General features: G+C 36.1%; 1 protein-coding gene across 1 annotated transcript; it reads left to right on the top strand.

Moving 5' to 3' along the window:
* The first annotated feature begins 7,269 nt into the window (after positions 1–7,269).
* On the top strand, positions 7,270–19,155 carry LOC137406799 (amine sulfotransferase-like). The gene is made up of 9 exons (XM_068093411.1): positions 7,270–7,326; positions 7,837–7,933; positions 8,436–8,591; positions 9,119–9,241; positions 13,448–13,572; positions 13,935–14,061; positions 15,769–15,863; positions 16,262–16,403; positions 18,617–19,155. The coding sequence occupies exons 1-9, from the start codon at positions 7,270–7,272 to the stop codon at positions 18,727–18,729; spliced, it is 1,035 nt and encodes a 344-aa protein (XP_067949512.1). The 3' UTR covers positions 18,730–19,155.
* Positions 19,156–20,745: the final 1,590 nt, after the last annotated feature.

The following is a 20,745-nucleotide window of genomic DNA, read 5'->3' as shown; positions in this document are numbered from 1 at the left end:
AAGTGAGGTTAAGAGAGAAGTAGCAAAGGTATCAGAGTTTGATAGTCGAGCGCAGTACAGGAGTAATGATAGAGATAGAAGTTATGATTCAGCAGGTAGATCTTCCCTTAGGGGTAGCCCTAGGAGTAGTAGAGAGTATTATGGTAGTGAGGCGCATGATACTAGTAGATATGGGACAAGAGGCAGGGAGTATAACAAGGACAGTGGCAGTAGGAAGTATAGAGACAATAGCAGGGAAAGGTATATCTCTAGACATGGAGAAAACAGTAGGGAAAGTAGAGATAGAGTTTGCTATAATTGCAGAGGTAGTGGTCATGAGATGCGGAGTTGTCCCCACATTAAATGTTTTTCTTGTGAACGGCGAGGACATGTATCCCGTTATTGCAGGGATAAGGGAGGAGATGTAGGTTACGATAGACGAGGTAGCAGCAGGAGGTCAGGAGGTAGCCGTGATAGTAGCTATGAGCGATATGGCAGCAGGGATATTAGTAGGGAGAGGTACAGGGGCCGAGAAAGCCCCCGCGAGATGAGAGACAAGCCTAGTAGGTACATGGACAAAAGTATGGATAGGTTTGAGGGGGAGAAGTATAAGGAGAGGCGCGAGACGAGCCGGTATGATGAAGGGTACCAGGATAATAGTAAGGGCAGAAGTGTTAGATTCGATGGTTATAGAGATAAATATGGTGAAGATCAATGACTAGGCCAGGGAATTGTGCAGTATTTAGAAGTTAATGGAGTAAATGTAGAGTTTACGTTTGATACTGGGGCTGAGGTGTCTATGGTAACCGAGGCAACAGCCAATAAGTTGGACCTATGGTTAAAGAAACCGTCGACAGTTTTAGAAACTGATGATGGTAGTGAGTTAAAAGTGGTTGGAAGTGTAATAGTTCATTTGGAAAGTAAAGACAGGCATATGGATGCTGAAGTTCATGTGGTGAAAGGATTGAGAACGAACTTCTTGGGCATAACTGAGTTGAGGCAGCTTAAATTATTTGCTGTTGTAAATGCGTTATGCGAAAGTAAGTTTGAGGCTGTTAAGGAGTGTAGAAGTATTAAGCCAGTTAAGCCATTTTTGTCGAGAACCATTATTGCTGGGTCAAGTTATGTTTCAGATGATGTCAAGTTGCAAAACCTGACAAATAAGACTGACAGAGAGAGCGAAGTTAAGAAAGGTCACACAGGTCAAGATTGGCGGACTTGTAAAACCAAGGGAGTGAAGAGTAGCGAATACGTGGAAATTGGTAGTCAACAGGGGACAGCCCAAGGCACCAGAGATGTGCAAATGTCTATGGGGTGTGATAGAGAACAGAGTCACGATGAGGTAAGGGAAGGTGCTGAGAAAGTAGCTGAACCAGTGTCTGTAATGGAAAAGGTTTGCTCTTTTTTGGCCGAGGTATCCAGCAATGGAATGTTAGACAGAGAAGGTCATGAGAAAAAGGTAGCAGAGATTGAAAGAGAGGAAAGGGAGGTGCGGAGGAAGTCGAAGGAGAAATTGGCTAAGCTGAAAGCCAAACGGGAGGCAGCAGTCATGGAGTTGGAAAATGTCAAGGCTTTCAGGGTAGTGGTGCAGGAGTTAGCTGAGGTTCAGAGGAGAATTGCTGGTAGCAGACCTGCACTGGTTGCAGGTGAGGTCGAGCTAGATAGGTCTGGGCCTATGCCAACTCCCAGCTCTGTGGTGCCATCCCCTGTGCAGCCGGTTACGGCCCAGGTGGAGACCTCCCACAGGAAGCCTGTCGAGCCTGCCTCTTACTGGGGAGAGCGAGGTAAAGATGGAAGAGACGGAGATGAGGTTGAGGAGTCATTACTGACCCAACCGAAAGACCCCGGGCTAGTCAGGGTTGGTGGAGGTAGTGTTGGAGATGTTGGTGGAAGGAGTATTGGTAGTGACAGTGGTCACGGTAAAAGTATTGGTAGCGGCGGAGGTCAGGGTGATGGAAAAGCCAGTGCAGACTGGCAATGGAGCTGGCAGTAGCGAGAAGAGTACTTTAGACGGTGGCACAGGGTCAGACAAGCCAGAGGCATAGCCTATGGAGACTGCCCTAATGGATTCAGGTAACGAGCAACACAAGTAAGGTAAGTTACTACGTCTGCTTGTTGGTAGTGATGGAGTGGCCCAAAACAAAAAGAAAAAAAGAAAGGGCATGTTGTATTATGGGATTTGTTAGGCTCAAGCTATATTGGTGTCTGAGCTCAAAGCAGGAAAGGTGGTCTTGGTAATTACGGTGAGTGCATAAAGCTGGATAAAGCTAGTGGGTAAAGCTAGTAGATAAGCTAGTGTAAGGCAGTATAGGGGAGGATATAAGGAAGTGTAACACAAGACCGAGGCTCTTCTTGATCTTCACATCAGTAAGTGTGAGTACATTGATTTATACAACAGCAATGCGTGAGATTTGGTTTTGGGGCAGTTGATGTATCAATGATAGTATATATAAAGTTGTGGAAATTGGGGCAAAAATCTCACGCATTTTCATTTTTTCTTTGGGGTGATTGCGTGAGTCTCACGCCCAATGCGTGAGAGTTGGCAGGTATGGCTGAGCAGTGGTTTGAGAAAAATGTGACAAACACAAAAGTGAAACAGGAAAACTGCAAGAGTCATTCCTTTAGAAATTATTGATATTAACGAGCATTAGCGTTGTCAGTTAACATGCCTTAAACAAAAACTGACGTGTACATACCAATATGCGTAAAAAGTTTGTTGCAACTTAGTCAAAAGCGCTAGAAAATGATACCTGTACTGTATAAAATATTCCGTAGCGAGGTAATTTACAACCTACATGCGTTTAGTTTCGGTAACGTCGACTAGACCAATCACATGTACTGTAATGGAACATTGAAACGGATTTGGATAGTACACCGAAAGTCTGCAGAAAAGTTGACAAATTTTCCAGAATCCACCATTTTTCGCCAATAACACACCGATTGTCGCATCTAGCTCGGTCCGCAAACTCTTTAAAAAAAATAGACAATTCGCCGAACTTGTATATTTTAATACGTAAACAAGAGTTTTAATTTGGTTATGGGTAGATATAGAGAAATTATGTTATGTATAACTAATCCGAATCCACACAAAACATAAGTGTTGAAGTTGCTTTGTCATTTTATATTTTTTTGAATATGTTCAGTTTGTGTTTTTGCTTTGTCATGTTGGAACTAATTTGATTATTACTGGTTCAAGTACAAATGAAGGTGTTAAGCTATTGTAAGCAATACTGATATTTACCAGTAAAAGGTACTTCTTTATTCTATAAGTCCAACAATCAAAATACACAATCAACGAAATTCTAAACAATAATATTAATGACAAAGGGTTAAAATAGCCGATAAAGTTACACCCTTACTCGAATGTTCATCCATGTTTGCTTTCTCGGTCCGTGCAGCTGCGAGTTTCAACCATACCTGCCAACTCTCACGCATTGGGCGTGATACTCACGCAATCACCTCAAAGAAAAAATGAAAATACGTGAGATTCTTGCCCCAATTTCCACAATTTTATATATACTATCATTGATACATCAATTGCCCCAAAACAAAATCTCAGGCATTGTCCCACTCTTGGGCTGGCAGGCCTGGTTTCAACAGTCAAACGAGAGTAATGGTAGTCCTTGCATATAGAGGCTTGATAGTTGAGATAGGGAAGTAGAAGAGGATCATCTGATGATGGAGTAAGAGGCTCCATAGGTAGGGAAAGGATAGAGGCTACAGAGACAGAGGGAGGCTCCAGAGGCAGAGGAACGTGCCTCAGCAGGCAGAGCGAGCCTCAGCAGGTCTTTGAGAAAAAGAGGCATAGATAAATCGATCCGTTGAGTCAATGGAGCCGTTCTCTTTTACAGATGTCTCTGTTAGCCTGTGAGAAGGTGTTTAGGTGCTCAGGTTCTGTTCTTTATGTTGTAGAGGGTTAGGAATTGAGCGAACTTGTCTTAAGTACGTCATGAGAGTATAATGATTGGAAATGATGACTAAATCCAATTGTCTTGGTCATGTCTGGTACAGGTCTGATAACTTTTAATGGTTTTCTAGCATGTCAATTGGTGTCCCTTTCATCATGGGCTACTTCCACAGAAGGTTTTTAAGCTGCTTGTAGATGACTATATGATGACTGTCTTTATTGCTGGTCCTCTGATGTATTAGGTGTCATGTTCATTGTAATATTGTTTGGGCGTTCCTCCATTATGCTATCTGATTTTGCTAATACTTCTATACAACAATTTTTATAAACTCCAATCATAAGCTTGAATTTTAATAGTAACCATGACTTTGAAATACATGTACAACAGTCCATTTTGTGAGCTGCGAGTTGATAATCAGATGCAATATGAGTTGCTTCACATGTACACAATAAGAAAAAATAGTTGATGTGGGCTCAAAGTTGTTGGAGCTCGAAGTACATGTACATCAACAATGAAGTCATAGCTTTCACAAAGATCTATCACAAGTCAGGGCAGTCACGATATCATGGAGTTTAGTGGATAAGCGGTATGTATAAATGCGTTGGTGAAGTCAACCTAGGCTGTCTTTGCGACTTCGACACTACACAACTGCTTGGAACTAGTATATGACACTATCCTTTCAATAATATAGGAAAATGATAAATAGATTTTTTGCAAAATGGGGGTACACATATACTTTGTATCTTTAAATGCCTGATGGAGATGATTTAGATGTTGGCATTTTAGGACAATTCAAATTTTAATCTTTTTTATTTTAAAACTAATGGTTGTATAGAAACGCACAGCCATTTTATATCGGTGTTTGAAATGAATTTCTATCACCAGTAAATAAATGCTCAAAAAATACTTCCTGCTAGACTTCTGACTAGTCCACATCACCACAGGCCACTTACTCAGGTAATCTGTGGCCATCAAATAATCCTTACCATTCATCTGAAATAAGTCTGTACCAATGACCTGGAAAGGGTAATGTAGTACAGGGCAAAAAATGAGAGGATATTTTTTCTTCTTTTTGTTTTACAGATCTGTATGACTCACAAGCAAAGCACTTGTCCTTAGCATGACCTCTCATACAAGGCCAATAAATTGTCTTTTTGCTCTCACTGTAAAATCTTAGTAAAACCCTGATGTGCTTTATGGAACTCAGCCAGCACTAAAGGTTATTCTGAAGTAGGTATCACTAACCTGGTCTGATAGAACACCATAACGTGACTGTAACTCAGGTTATCACGATTAGGCCGGTATATCAAATCATTTTCAGTGGGCATCTTGCGACTGTTCGGCCAACCAGGCTGAATAAGTTGATATACCACATGCAGTTCTTCGTCCAAATCAGTAGCTTTATGGTAGTGATCCATGGAAGAATCAGTGGTGAGAACTAAACTGCAAACTTTTGTAGAAAATTCTGCTTCATGTCTCCATACTCTTCTGTGCCAACTGGACACTCTAGATAGTGTCAGTAAAGATGTTATACTTACCAAGCTTTTACTGCAAATCCAAGCTGTTGCTAAACAACTTTAGTCTCTTAGTTGCTAGTCTAGAAGAAAACATACCGAGCTCATTTTGCGATAGTCCTACTAGATGCTTAGGATCAGCTTCTATAGTCACATGTTTGCCAAATAGATAGTAACGACATCAAGTGCAACCAAATAGCTTTGCAAGCATTTTCGCTCGATTTGACTATAACTCTGCTGAGTTTTGGTAAGTAATTTGAATCCAAATTCGATTGACTTACCTTCCATTGCTCACATTTAAAAAGCATTGCTAATATAATGTAAGCAGTGGAAGTCACTGTTAACACTACAGGTTTTGTCTGTTCATAGATCTGACCAGTAGCAGCTCTTATGGCCTCAGGGAGCCGCATGGCCTCAAAAGTGTCAAAGTGAAGTTTTTTTTTTACAGAGCCTTTGACACTTTTGAGGCCATTATTTTTACAGAGCCTCACTTTGACACAGCATGTATGCTTTAAGTATTTGGATACACAAAAGTGCCAGAACCACTAATGTTTCTCATAAAATTGACACATCTAGATGTTTCTTTGCATTTCAGCACTCGGCCTGCTTAATATATTTCATGTTTTCCAATTTTATACTTAGAAGACTGTGCATGTAGGTGTTCTCACTAATAATTCTTCTTGTGAGTATAAATGGAACGCCTTCACATTTTTTTTGTGACGACCTCCCTGTTGAAGACCAAGAGCTCTTTTGCCAACTCTTTTCATCAGATAAAGAGTTGGCAAAATTCTGGTTTTTTCTTGGAATATCTGAAACCTTGACAAATAATGGTAGATGGGGGTACAAAAGAATTTTGATTTCATATAACCACTGGATTTGATAACACCATATAAACATGGAGAAGCGCCATTTAGGAAGCGGTCCTTCATTTTCATTCTCGGAAATATGAAGAATGGTTGGTTTGAGATCCTGAAGCATTTACTTTGACTCTCCTCTCTCGGTGGATGTTGTTGCACCAACTTCTCTTTCCAAGCTTCTTATTATCTCTCCATGTTTTTGGAACCATTGTTATACCAGTACATCAGGCCTGTGAGAATGGTAGACAAATTGTACCTGTAAGAGTGATAGACAAAAATTTCGTTGATAATAATTAATAAATTTAGTAGTGTTCACAATAATTAGGATTTAATGTGATATACTAAAGAAATTATAAATCATCATAATCATGTAATGTGTAATGATTATACAGTGCGCTCTCAGTATATGATTTTAATCCGTTTCAGGGTTGGTATTGTATGGTGAAAAAATCGGATGGAAGGGTGGAGAAAGCATGATAATTATATAATGAAAACATCCCCTGGTAAAAATCATCAAATGTACAGGTGTACAGAAAACTGACTACTATATATGTAGCATATACACATGTTTATCCGTATTTTAATCTTTACTTTACATCAATTGTTAGTCACTATTGAGGTAAAACAGTTATTTAGCAGCAATTTTTAAATTACATTTCAGCCTGACAGCCATTGTAGATTTGGGGTCACCATCGTGACAGCTAACCTATAAGTATACCATGCCTGATATTTTTATGTACAGGATTTTACACTCAAGTACCTGTTCTTTCTTAGCACACAGTTGGAAACAGTTTTGATAATGACTTAAAGCTAATGACTTGCACTGGTCGGATGCAGCCAGGGCTGCTTGACAAATCAAACGAATGTAGTTTGAAAACAACATTTTGAAAAAGAATTCCTTTTACCAGTAAACACCAAGTTACCAAGTTGTAGCAGTGGACTCTGCATGCCGCGTAGCACAAACAAGAAATCAGAGTATCTGTTTTATATGTGAATTAAAATATCATAGAGATGGAGAATGGTTGGCTGAATGAGATCAACCTAGGCTGCATCGCAGCACTTTTTAAGGTAAGCGATAAAAGTGATTGGACTTGTAACGGAGCTAAAAAATAGACGATCAATCTATACATATTGGCTAGTGGGAGGGCAGTACATGAGACCAAATGAGTAAGGTGAAAGAAGAACATACATAGTCAAGTTTTTCGCTGAGACAATTTTCAGAATCAGCTTCATGTTTCCTGCTTTTGTTGTGGCTGTCAAGATTAAGGAAAAAGGCACTCAAAAAAAGGAACCCAGTAAAAGGAAACATTTTGCCAGAACAGAGACACTTTATTTGGAAGACAATTATGGCTTTTCATTGATGGTGTTGAAACAGTGGGATCACGGACCCGAAATTAACATTTCAGTTATCGGCTGGATCGTGTCTCCCAATTGGTTCGCAATTCATGATAGACGTATTGGGCACCCTGATTTATTTCACACCACACCTGATGCCTTGATCACTTTCTTCCGCCATTGCATGTATTGCTTTGTGTTTCATTTCATAGATCTGACTGAATAACTGCCTTGGGTTGCCAGAGAGAAGTGATGGGTGCTTGGATGACCGTTGCTCAAAGGCTGCTTAAGATATATCTTTATCTCAATCATCTAATAAATCATATTAAGATCTTCCTAGGTAAATTTTGTTCTCATCGGTTTTTCTTTTTCTGATCGGCTAACTGTATTTTGATGGTTATTGATAAAGCCAGTTTGCTTTATTCTTAATTTGTGCTAGTGTGGACACAAATCGCCCCCGCTTGTGTTACCATCAAGAACTCTCTGAATGTTGTCTCTTTGGCAGTTCCCTCAAAGATCTTACCACTATGTGAGAATAGATGGTTCATGGCTAGCTACCTTGTTTTACTTGCTCCATAGTCTAAAGCAAGATCCTTCCATATCATTATCATTTAGTTTTTAACGCTCTCTACGAGATGGCAAAAATAGTCTTTATCTTTTTCGAAAGTAACAAAATTGTTTAAAGTACAGCTGTGCCAAAAAGTCTCATCACTAAACAGGTGCACTATATTACCCAGGGTGCACTATATTACCCAGGGTGCACTATATTACCCTGCATTATTGTAATTATTCCTTTATTTTGACTCGGTGCCCCCAACATTGTTTTATGCTGACCTTTATAGGAATTGAAGAAGTCAAGTTTGGAATTGTGCGCCCATTTATTCATAATGGTGTTTTGCGCTGTGGCTTTACCCATGACTATGAGGGCCTTGAGTTAGAGCTCAAATTTAACAAATTCAGACGAGATGATGTGATAATTTCTACGTATCCCAAATCAGGTAACCATGAACATAACCATACATGGAGAGCATAGGCTAGCTACTAGTACTAGTATATATGTATATACTAGAGATAATTCTTTACGTCATTTTATTCTAAGCGTAGCAATAACAAAAATTCTATGTTCAAGGCTAACTGTGGTACCCCCATTATTCAGTTCGGATTTCAGAACTTTCACTGACTTGACACATTACATTGTAAGGAATTTTTTATGTAATACGAAGCAAAATGTGCACATAATTTGTTAAAATCTAAAAGGTTAAGAGTTAAGTTATAAGAGCTTTTACTGGAATTGTATCGTTTAGTGTAAAGTAGCTTCATATGTCTAGCTGCTTATGAATAGTTTTATATGACAGTCAATCTTCTATTTTATGTAAATACAAATGCACTACCTCTTCAGTTCGTATTCTTATTCTATCATCAAGCAGTTGATAGAGCCATTATTTCTGATTTATTTGTATGGGTGGTATTGTTGTTATATTGTCAAGCTGTTGGCAGGAGAGCCATGTTTCTATTGTTTTTGTAGGTACTCTCTTCACCATGGGCTTGTTAGATTCGATTTTCCAACAATTTTATGAGGGAATGGGTGTCAAAGCTAGCAAGGAGTTTCTGAATTGCCGGTCATCGGCTGTTCTGCGATTTTTAGAAGGTAATCTTTTTATTTGTTTGGTATGATGTCATGCGCCATTCTCTATTTGACAGGCTGTCCGTAAAACTCATATGCTTAACTGTGCAAAGTGTTTGCTTAACTTTTTCGTTATCACTAGCCGTGTAATACGGCTCAGCGAAGCATTTCCGTATGGCCAAAACATCCGTACAAACGTTTTTACTATTTTAACTTCAATTCATACAAAAAGTTTTTTTTTATTAAAAACTAGTTAATTAATTAGCCTATTGCATCTGTACTTAAACAAAAGAATACAATTTTCTGCATGTTTTGAACAAATAGAAAATATATTTACAACCCATCGTGAGCATAGTTTTGTTTTACAAAAACTATTTTTATCGCAAGTTTTTTAGCAACGACCATTTGCGTCAGACGCGTTAGAACTGTGAAGGTTTCACTAATTTTAGCTCTATGGACTTAAGCTGATTATTCTTGAATGATAATACTACTGAGAGTTGTTGTTTTTATATTTAATAATGATAATAATGATAATAATACCCCAAGCTGTAATAAGATTTATAACTCATCTGATTTGGACATGCTTACGATCGTAGTGAAAATGGCCACCAAAAGGGTCGGAGCTCATTTTTAACACATTTTTGGCATATTATATGGCGTCAGCTGATGCAAAATTTCATGCTGACTAATTTGGTATCAAAATATTTTTTATAGACCATGTGGTACAAAAGTTATGACATTTTATACGTTTCCTTGTCAATTACTAGGTTTTACTGAATAAATAATTATTATTCCTGTAAAGAAATTAATTTGGTAGTGAAAGAGTTAATTTTAATCCTGAAAAGTAACAAAGTATAAGGTATATAGTAAAAGTCCTATATATATATATAATGAGAGGATATTTTTTCTTCTTTTTGTTTTACAGATCTGTATGACTCACAAGCAAAGCACTTGTCCTTAGCATGACCTATCGTATCCTAATTAGGATTAGGATACGATAATAAGTAATAGGAGTCATCCTTGAGCTGGTGCGGTACTCATTTTGTACTTATAAAAACACCAGCATTTTCTACTGTTTTTGGTGTCCAGCAACTGCTTCTGTCTAATTTGCTCTTCAAACAAAACTCTGCTGAACTCATGTCACACGCAGTGTGCAGTTTAGCCATAGAAACAAATGCCATATAAATGGCAACAACCATAGATAGTGACTCATAGACAGGCATAGACATAGACTCATAGATTAGGCAGGCTGTGGTTAAACAAGGTAAACTGTGTCTGACTCAGTTTCACTGCCAGTATTAATCATACTAAAACACTGCTTCATTTTAACCATTGAAATCGCATCGGTGTAGCTCAGAGCAGATATATGAGAAAATGTCTGCCAAGTGAATGCAAAGGTAACCTTATCACAACTCAAATTATTCTTCTGGTAATATGGCACACCCTCAGGATACTATTACCCTGATATACAATTTTTTCACTTTACGGAGTGGAACATGATGATTTTTTCACCTCACCATAAGAATTTTTTTTACTATATGAATTCAACAAAGTTTTTGCCTGAGTTCAAATTAGGCTGTCGGTGTGCTTATTACTTACGTCAAAATAACAAAAACACCAAAATGATATTTGCCAAAACTATTTTCACAACGCCTGAAAGATACATGATGACGAATTTTTCTCATTTCAACAATTCTCGGGTGTAAAATGATGATACTTTTCCTTTAAAAGTTGACTTGCAACAAAATTCACATTACCGTTATTTTGTATCAAAAGTTCACCATGTTTTACTCTGCTGTGCTGTAGGTGCAAAATATGTGTAAATGTGATTACAAGCTCTTAAAAGCTCAAAAACGAATAGTTAATCGCAGATATCACGAAAACGCTGTAGGTTGGAATCCCTTTACAAATTGGCTCAAACTTGATGTAGTTGAACACGATGTGCTTCTGTTTACACTTTCATGCAACCTCATTCCTCAAAATATTTTCTCAAATAAACTTCACGCATTCAATAAAACCATGTTTAATGTCCTTACTCGTCTATTTCATTATCATTGTGATGCTGTCACTTTGAGCGCTGATATCTCAAAACCTATCTTAAAAACTAGTTTAATTTTTTAACCTCAGCTCGAAAAGGTACATATCCTTCTCTGATGATTATGAAGAGTCTGTTGGTCACCTGTGATGGTGAAGTTGTTTGTGCCATTCGACGGAAAATATGGGTCACATGATCAGATTACGACTAGATGATTAGACCAAGCTGAAACGAAACTGTAAAGTAGCGAGGATCTATATTTGATAAGGGCTTCTCGGTAGACCCCGAAGTGTTTGTCATAAACTAGTACTATGGAAAGTGTTATATTGAGCCTTTTATTGGCCTTTCATTTTACGGGATAACATCACTTGTCACCATAACCACGTCACGTTGAAATAAAGGGTGAAATATCAAAATAAAGGGATTCCAACCTACAGCCATTTTTTTAATTGTTTGTTATTGAGCTTTTGAGAGCTTGTAATCACATCTCCACATATTTTGAACTTACAACACAGCAGAGTAAGATTTGATACCAAATAACCCATGTAAATTTTGTTGCGAGTCAATCTTTAGAACTAAAAACAAAGTCGGAGTTGTGATTTCTTCAAACAGAAGGTTGAACAACTTCTCTTAACCTGTTAACAAAAATCCCCTACATTACAAGAACAGCATCGTTCGGGCTTTCTTGCCAAATTAGGTTGAGAAAAGTTTTAAACAGGCCCGCTAAAAATTATTGTGAAAGCGAAGAGTAAAACTGATAAGGGATAAAATTTTAGTGATAAAAAGTTGAAATTCAGCAAAATAGTTGAAAATACATACTGCTTAGCTTTAAACCATAACTGTCACATACAACTCTTATCATATTTTTTGGTAAATCAGACATGCTGATTCCGATTTTGTACTCAAAATCAAGATTGGTCCACTAACTTTCAAAGTCATGAAAGCTTTTTTACAGGATTTTAATATCGATCTCGAAAACAACACAATCACCCATAAATATGTGACATATTGTGTAATAAATAATTATATAATAAATAAATAATAATTAGATAATAAATATTTTATGTATCGATATATATTTCACTTATTATAAATTTGTCCTTTACCAAGTATTAACATTTTTAGAATATATATCTTTTTAATTTAAACATTTTTCATAGCCCTGTTGATGGTGTCACGGTAACTATTGATTTATGCTGTCGCAAATTATGAATAAAATATAACTCAAATAATTACTCATTTTTCTATTAAGAATATGACACACCTAAGATAAATTCGAACTGTTTATAGCATATGAAACTATTCTAAAAATCTACATGAACGGGTTGACACTAAATTAGTTATACAAGTTTTTTCCTAAACAACAAGACCTGCTGATTTACAACAGTCTAAATAAACACTTTTGCTTGTTTCTAATAGCCCTGTTGACATCTTGATTCTATTTTGACATGTTACTGCCTGTGTTTATGTATTATTTGACTTATTTATAAAGTAACTTATGTTTTGGGTATCGTGTTGTACCAGCTTATTTTAAAATGCCACTCGTGTCGAGGACATGATCTAAAATACAGTGCCCCCTCGAGATACGATGTTGATCTGTTCCATGGTTAGCATTGTATGGTGAAAAATTTGTATGTAGGGGTTTAGAAACCATTGCAATTATACAATGCAAACATTCCCTGTTAAAAATCGTCAAAATTTTATAAAAATGTGTACATATTGAAAGCTAGCAACAAAATAGTAGGTTAACTTTAGCAATTATAGTTACCTACAGTAACTGTATTGTATTTAGTGTATTTTACCGGTAATGGTCTGCAATAAAACGCAAAATCATAATATGTGTACCAACTTTTAACTCGGGCGAAACTTTTTTCGAATTCGTATGGTGAAATACATATACGAAATAAAATTTGTATAGCGAGGTGAAGATATCGCAATGTTTGACTTCGTAAGGTGAAAAAATCGTATATCAGGGTAATTGTATCTCGAGGGTGCACTGTACTGGGATTATTAGAGTTTTTTAGATGTTTTATAAGAAGGAAGTTTGTATGTATGGACTAATTATTTATAAAACTTGATTCAAATACCATGATATGCATTCGCTTGTATCATTCAAGTTTTAGCGGTTATTAAGTCGAGCCATTACACGTTTGCTGAAATATTGGTGAATAAGGCTCACCACAAATGCTTTTTAGGGGGTTTTAGCAAAGAAGGTGAAGGAAGATTGGATTATCTTGACTCAAGAAAAAGTCCAAGAATACTTTGCACCCATATTCCATATTCTTCACTACCCCCACAAGTGTCTCGAGATGGCATCAAGGTAACATTACATTTACCCGAGTTGAACCAAACTTGATTTTCACACATTACCGATATTTGATTGCGCCTCTTTTCACCAACCTGATTTTAGAAATTACCCTCAGTTTGTTTTAGTCATCTGTTGTAGAGGGAACAAAAAAGAACGTTTATGTATGGAATGTGCTTCAGACAAATCTCCCAAAGCGAACACTTCTGAAGAAATGTAATTGTGTTTTTTGCATTTGTTGACATAATGAAAATAAGTAAAAATCTGTCCGTTGCAAGTATAATTTGGTTGTTAGTGTTAATGATATCCTATAGTTTAACTAGGTTTTAAAGACATTTTCGAGTCTGGCTGTAAGTTATTGGTTAGTTTGGTTTTAGGTAATATACTGCCGGAGAAATCCCAAAGATGTTGCCTGCAGTGCGTTTCACTATTACAAGAATATGAGTTACATGCTACGGTCAACTCCTTGGGCTGACTTTCTCCACTGGTTTATAGAAGGAAATGGTTTGTGTACAAGACCATATATTTAGCAGAACACTTGATCTGGAATGCTTTCAATCTATAACTGGATAGTTAGTGGAATGTTTCGTCGTGAGCCACTCTAGCATATTAAGAAAATATTATCATTAAATCCTGCAGCACCTTAAAATTTGAAGTTATCTTCCACATGCGTTACATCGATTCAAAAGATAATCACTCTATATTAGTGGGAGGATGGCTCTCTGACAATGCCAATAGGGACATTTTTAGTATTACCGAACAAATGTATTACGCCCCAGGCAGTCAGTATCTAAAAATTTATTTACAAAGATTTAAAACAAGGGCTTAAATGATAAATTGAAAGGTATGCATTCTTCTTCTACTAGTGAAACCTTTCTACCTACTATTGAAACCTACTAGAATACACAATGTATTCACTAACCTACATTACAAGTAGGTTAGTGAGTACATTGTATTCTATCATGAATGCAATTATAATCCAAATAGCATATGCTTGCATCATAGCCATACACCCTACATGTAGAGTGTAGAGAACTTGAAAGCAAACAAATTGATAGCTTACAGGAGGTCACATTTTAGCTTTTTGTCAAGCAACATCATGAAGTAATGAAGTCACATTGCATCGTGTTGATGCTAAATACGGTTGTTGCGCTACAGTCATAATTCAGCATCATGAATGTTCTCTTTTAACATGTAATATTTTGGTTGTACCCCTGTTCCAACCTGTATATCGATTCACAATCACTTATGCAGTAGGACAGATACTTTGTAGATATTTTGATAATACATGCCAACCAGATAACTGTTGTTGATTGGGAGTCAATCTCGACAGCTAGCATTAATCTTTAACACAACCATCACAATTGATATTGATGTCTGATGCCAACTAATGTTGATATTTAATACCACTCTGTCCATTTAGGTTGATACTTGAGAATTACGGTTGATACATGTCTATGACGTAATGTGGACAGCTAATGTTTGGACTAGTCACCAACATTTGAAGTAGTATAATTTATGTGGTACATCAACCAGACAATTAGTGTTGATATTAGCCATCAAACCAAAACCTTGGCTGCTATCTGACGCCAGCCTAAAATCTAGCTTCAGTGATTTGAAACCATATTCTTAGGTGATAATTAGTGCTGCACGAATCCAAGATGAAACGATATTGCACGATGAAACGATATTGCACGATAGGCGTCGATTTTATGGGGGCGATTTCATTTTGGGCATTTTGTAGGTCGATTCTGTAATCGGGTATATCCACGTTTTCGATATCATGTGAAGACATAAATATCTGTGTTTAATTGGCAAAACCAACATCAGTTATCGCCGGCCTTCGTGACTCAATATCTGCACAGCACGATATTCATATATTTATACACAATTATCGCCCTTGTATTTCTGTTTTTTGGTGAAACGGCACAATAATCTATATCGAGAGAGCATAGCTCCAAAGTTTTGATACTGACCGATATAGATAGCTCACAGGGCCGATATATTGTTTTGGCATGTGGTGTCATATCGCACAGCACTAGTGATAATCAGCTTGATCTGTTAATCTTACTACTCGTGTAATAACCTGACATGATTTTCCACTTGACACGATGCACGAGCATTTGGCTTTGAGTACGAGTTGGCTTTGAGTACGAGTTTCATTGTGTCTTGAATACAATTATTGGATCTATGTATATTTCTACTTTTTAGTTCTATATGGGAGTTACTTTTCCCACATGAAGAAATGGTATGATTACGTTAACGAACCGAATGTCTTATGCATAGAGTTTGAGGAGCTAAAAAATGTAAGTATCAATTATTTCCTGACCTTGAAGAGTTTTAAACCATCGGTGTATCATTTTTTATTTAAAATATATAGGAAGGGGTGTGAAAATGACATCATTTAATAGGCGAATGATATAATGTAAAATGACTTTGAATGACTCGAACATTGGATGTCAGTCAATTGAATGCCTCTAAGTCTGCATATACAACTTACCATCATTAAGCATTTGTGGTATTTGCCTGTAAGAAATGTTTAGAAGCATTCCTCATATTTGTGTTGGAGCATTTGACAATAGTATTCTATCAAACAGAAGTGCTGATAAATTTTCATGGAATTTCTTTTTACTGATTTCCATTAAATGTGAGGATGGACTCCATTGTAATAGGAGAATAAGCAGTAGTAATATTATAATTGCAGGACTTAGAGGGTGTGGTTAGGCGCATTTCAAAATTTCTTGAAGTGGAACTCTCTGAGGTCCAAGTGGAGGCAGTTGTCGCGGAGAACACATTTCAGACCAGACAAAGCAATCCACTAACCAGTCGACCCTTTTATCGCAAAGGTATCTTTATTCAGGGCTATATCGTTTTTATGAATATTTGAATCAACTCTTTACACAGAAATGTGTGTTCGCACACAGAGATAACATCTTTGCAGGAGATCTAAATTAAAGCATTAATGGTGACCATAATCTGTTTGGTAGGACTGCTATAAATTCTTACTGTACTTTCAGTAAGTCCCAAGCATTTTCACAAAACTTGCTAATATTCCCAAACTGTAATCTTCTTTCTGTTTTTGCAAGAATAGTTGAGCTTATGCAATATGTGTATCACTTGCAGTCTACAAATAAATAAATGAAGACAAGCTTTATTGTCTTTCCTCTAATCGACGGATGTATTCATTTTCATTCATTTACACTGCTATGATAATTACCTTTCCTAATGTAACTCATCTGATATGTGCTTGCAGCACCACATTTTTCAGTCCTCTTTATTTTGTCTGCTTTTGTTTTTTATATTTTTATATTATTTACATTTGCTATTTTGTGTGATAGTTTACTGTTACCTCAATCATGCTGATTTCCGTTTGCACATTCACAGTTTGCATTCAGCTTTAGCTCTATCTAAACTTAAACGTATTCTAATCTTTAAACGTCACAGCAGACTATTAACATCATATCACCTAAACATAAGTTACTTTACATTAGTTTAAGGTAATAATATTTGTGAAAAGCAAACAGGCAGATAGTAATTAATAGATAAAAGCGAGCAGAAGTCAATTTCATCCCGTTATTCTAAAATATTTTGACAATATGCACTGTATTATCCTGCAGATGCTGATTCAAATAAATGTCGAATTAATTTTGAAAGAGTTTTTTTAGCGTAATTGGCAATTTTATCGATGTAGTTGAATTGAACATGGTAAATTTGTGAACATCATAGCAGCAGCTTAATTTAACTTGATTAATCTAGTTAATACGGAAATAATACAGTAGCTATTTGGTTAGAAGGTTAATCTGGACATCTGGTAACATCTACAATAAATATTTTGGAAAATATGTTCTATTTCAGCTAAAATTAGTTCAGATTCTAATGCTTTGCTAATGCAAATGTTCTGACTATGTAATTTGGTTTAGGTGAAAACTAGAATTCTGCTTGAGTTTCTGATACAATGTTACATATGGTAAGAGTTGTTTTTCGTATTACAGTGCACCCTCAGGATACAATTACTCTGATATCTGATTTTTTCACCTTTCGAAGTGGAACATGATGATTTTTTTCACTTCACCATATAAATCTTATTTCGCCATAAGAACTCAATAAAACTTTTGTCGGGTATCAAATTTGACAGTGTGTGTGCTTATTGCGCACATCAAAATAATAAAGACGCTGCAATGCTGTTTGCTGAAAATATTTTCACAATGCCTGAAGGAGACACGATGACCGATTTCTCTCAGATCAGCAAGTCTCTTGCGTAAAATGGTAATATTTTCCTTTAAAACTGGGCGCAAAATTGGAGTTGCGATCCCTTCAAACGGATTCAGTGGTCAGACAACTTCTCATAGCCTTCTAACCGAAATCCATTTCATTTGAAAATGGCATCATTCGGGCATTCTTGCCTAATTAGGTTGAAAAAAGTTTTAATGAAACCGGCTAAAATTATATTAAAATGAAGCCGGAAACTTATAGGTGATAAAGTTTTAGTGAGAAAAGTTGAAATTTAGTAAAATAGATAAAATACATACTAAAACTTAGCTTCAAGTTTGTTTATAGTAAGCTAAACCTATTTAAAAAGATTTGTAAGTTTATGCTATACCACTGTCTTGAAAGTGTGAGCACTCTATGATACGCACTACACAGCACTTTGCAACGTTACATTTTAAACTCAGATCCTAACCAATAAATACACTAAATGCAATAAAGTTACTATAGGTAACTATAGTTACTAAGGTTAACATACTAATTTGTAATATGTGCAGTACTTATATAAAATTTTGATGATTTTTACCAGGGGATGTTTGCATTATATAATTACTATGGTTTCTATACCCCTACATATGATTTTTTCACCATAGTATGCCAACCCTAGAGCGGATCAAAATCATTTACCCTTCAGGGTGTCACTGTACTTGATAATTTGGTGTCTCAGTGCTGAATTGCAGCTTAAGCGGTACCAGATTTGTTATCTCGCTCAGAGCTTCAGTATGGTGGTAAGCGATCAAAAGCTCTGACAGATATTCATCAGTGATGATAGTATGATATTTAATAATTATAGGCGCATCTGGTGGGTGGAAGGCTGAGTTCACTGTCGAACAGAGTGAGCTGATGGATCAATGGATCAAGGAAGAAATGGAGGAAATGCAGGATATGAAAATTGCATTTTTGTGATCAAGTGAAATTTGATGTATCTATGCAAATAGATTCCTTGGTTAGTGTACATATTTGTATGGACTGTCGAGGATAAGAGCTGAGTCATTTTTATATTACTTCTGAATATCCGACATCGCATGAGTAATAAAGTTTTTTTACAGGAAATTAATTTTCATTTAAAATATAACGTTTAGCATGCTAACTTTTGAATGCATTGGCTTATTTATTTATATATTTGATTATTTTATATTTGGCCTGTGTGTTTAAGCTGTCTGACACCTATTTTTGTTATTTCCGCATCACCAGATGGTAGACCAATTTATGCATTACTCATTTCCTAAGGTGGCAGGCTACCCAGTAAGCATATTAACCTCCAAACTCTAATGCAATTTGTAATATTATTTAGAGATTTGGATTGTTGTACAAAAATTTTGAAAATGAAAATAGAAATACCCTAAAACTTTATATTATAAGAAAGGCGTTTTGTGCAGTTCAAAAGATTTTACAGAATAAATTAAACAACAGTAAAGGTGTTTAAATGTAAATGCAAAATAGTTAGCAAGTAATGGCTAGATAAAATCTGCTCTGCTACAAAGATTGCAATAAAAATATTTGATACTTATACAATTAATGCAAACTGAAAAGACAAAATAAAATCATGAATGTGTTGAATTAATAATAACAATGACCACATATATGTGTGTATTAAAAAGATTGTTGCTGTAGAAGCTATCCATCAAAACTTTCAATGCATCGAAGCTAGTACAAATGAAAAAAGGAGATATTGGAATAAAATGCAGCGCTTAAGCGAGTAAACAATGTTTTCTGTCTGGCCGATCAGAAAGAGAATGTAAGTCATAAATTTAAATCACCCTAGAATTCAAAAGAAGAAATATGTAGAATAATACACAAAAGAAATACGTTAAAGAGCTTTCGCGATGAACGCATGTAATGAACTCAGTACTCGCCTGTTGACAAAAAGAAATTGTGCATGCTAATGTGCTATATCCACATTACATTAAAAATATTCATTTTCATAGAAACGACTGTGTTTCAAATGAAATTGATTGGTTATAAAAAAATTAGTTTGAATTAAAATAAATTAAGAAACAATGTAAAAACTGTGAATAGGGAAAAGAGGCAATGTTTTGGCACACGAGGTAATAGCCAAGCGTGTTAGGATTTTTGCAAGCGCTGTATAAGTAGGTGCCCAAAAAATCACACTGTGGCAAGATCAACGTGGTTTATCTTTTACATTATTGTAGTTGTCTGCAGGCTTGGAGGTTCTGAGTTCAAATCCATTGTGAAGCAGATTTTTGTTCCTACATCATTTTCGCTATAACTGGACAAATAAACGGCAGATGCTGACACTTACATATATACTAGATGTGCTTTCCGGCGTTGCTAGGGTATTAAAATTACGGATTTTTATTCCAAGATATGAAAAATGCTGTAGCTGGACATATACAACGAGGAATAAACAAACTTTGAGAAATGTGTATAAAGATATATACAAATGTCAGCATTATATATATATATATATATATATAAAATTGGGTAAAAATGAAAGTTAAAGTTAAGTTTAAAACAACTTTATTACTAATAGTTTCATATTGCCATGCAATAATCATCAGATAAAATTGTTAGCACTGAAAATGACTTATATATAGATGGAAATAAAAGCGTAGGTCTTAAAATACCTAAATACACCACTGATACGTAGGATTAAAATTAGCAAGCAACACGATTTAAAGCCTCAACAATGCAGAAGTTTAAAAGTTAAGTCTTAAAATTGCTTAAAAGGAATTTGCCAGCATGTCTACACGTTGAAACTAGTTCACAGCGTTTGTTTAAGGTAGCAATGTTAGGATTGTATATAATATAAAATTTCTCATACAGACATAGGTTGCATCTGCCTGTGGTCTTGTTGTATGATGTAGCTCTTTTGACTATGCTCCACTTGATGTTATATTCTATGCCTTGGTCTTTTAAGGTCCATATCTGCATATCGAGATGACGGCCTAGGAATAACCA

This window comes from Watersipora subatra, chromosome 10, assembly GCF_963576615.1.
Source record: "Watersipora subatra chromosome 10, tzWatSuba1.1, whole genome shotgun sequence".
In the NCBI taxonomy this organism is placed as follows: Eukaryota; Metazoa; Bryozoa; class Gymnolaemata; order Cheilostomatida; family Watersiporidae; genus Watersipora; species Watersipora subatra.
Note: the sequence above shows the minus strand (reverse complement) of the source record. Positions and strands in the feature narration are given on the sequence as shown.

Excerpts from the sequence above, each read along its gene's own strand:
- LOC137406799 (XM_068093411.1), top strand. The coding sequence starts at position 7,270 with ATGGAGAATGGTTGGCTGAATGAGATCAACCTAGGCTGCATCGCAGCA. Across the intron at positions 14,062-15,768 it reads CTGGTTTATAGAAGGAAATG|TTCTATATGGGAGTTACTTT; the intron begins GTTTGTGTACAA and ends TCTACTTTTTAG. Across the intron at positions 15,864-16,261 it reads AGTTTGAGGAGCTAAAAAAT|GACTTAGAGGGTGTGGTTAG; the intron begins GTAAGTATCAAT and ends TTATAATTGCAG.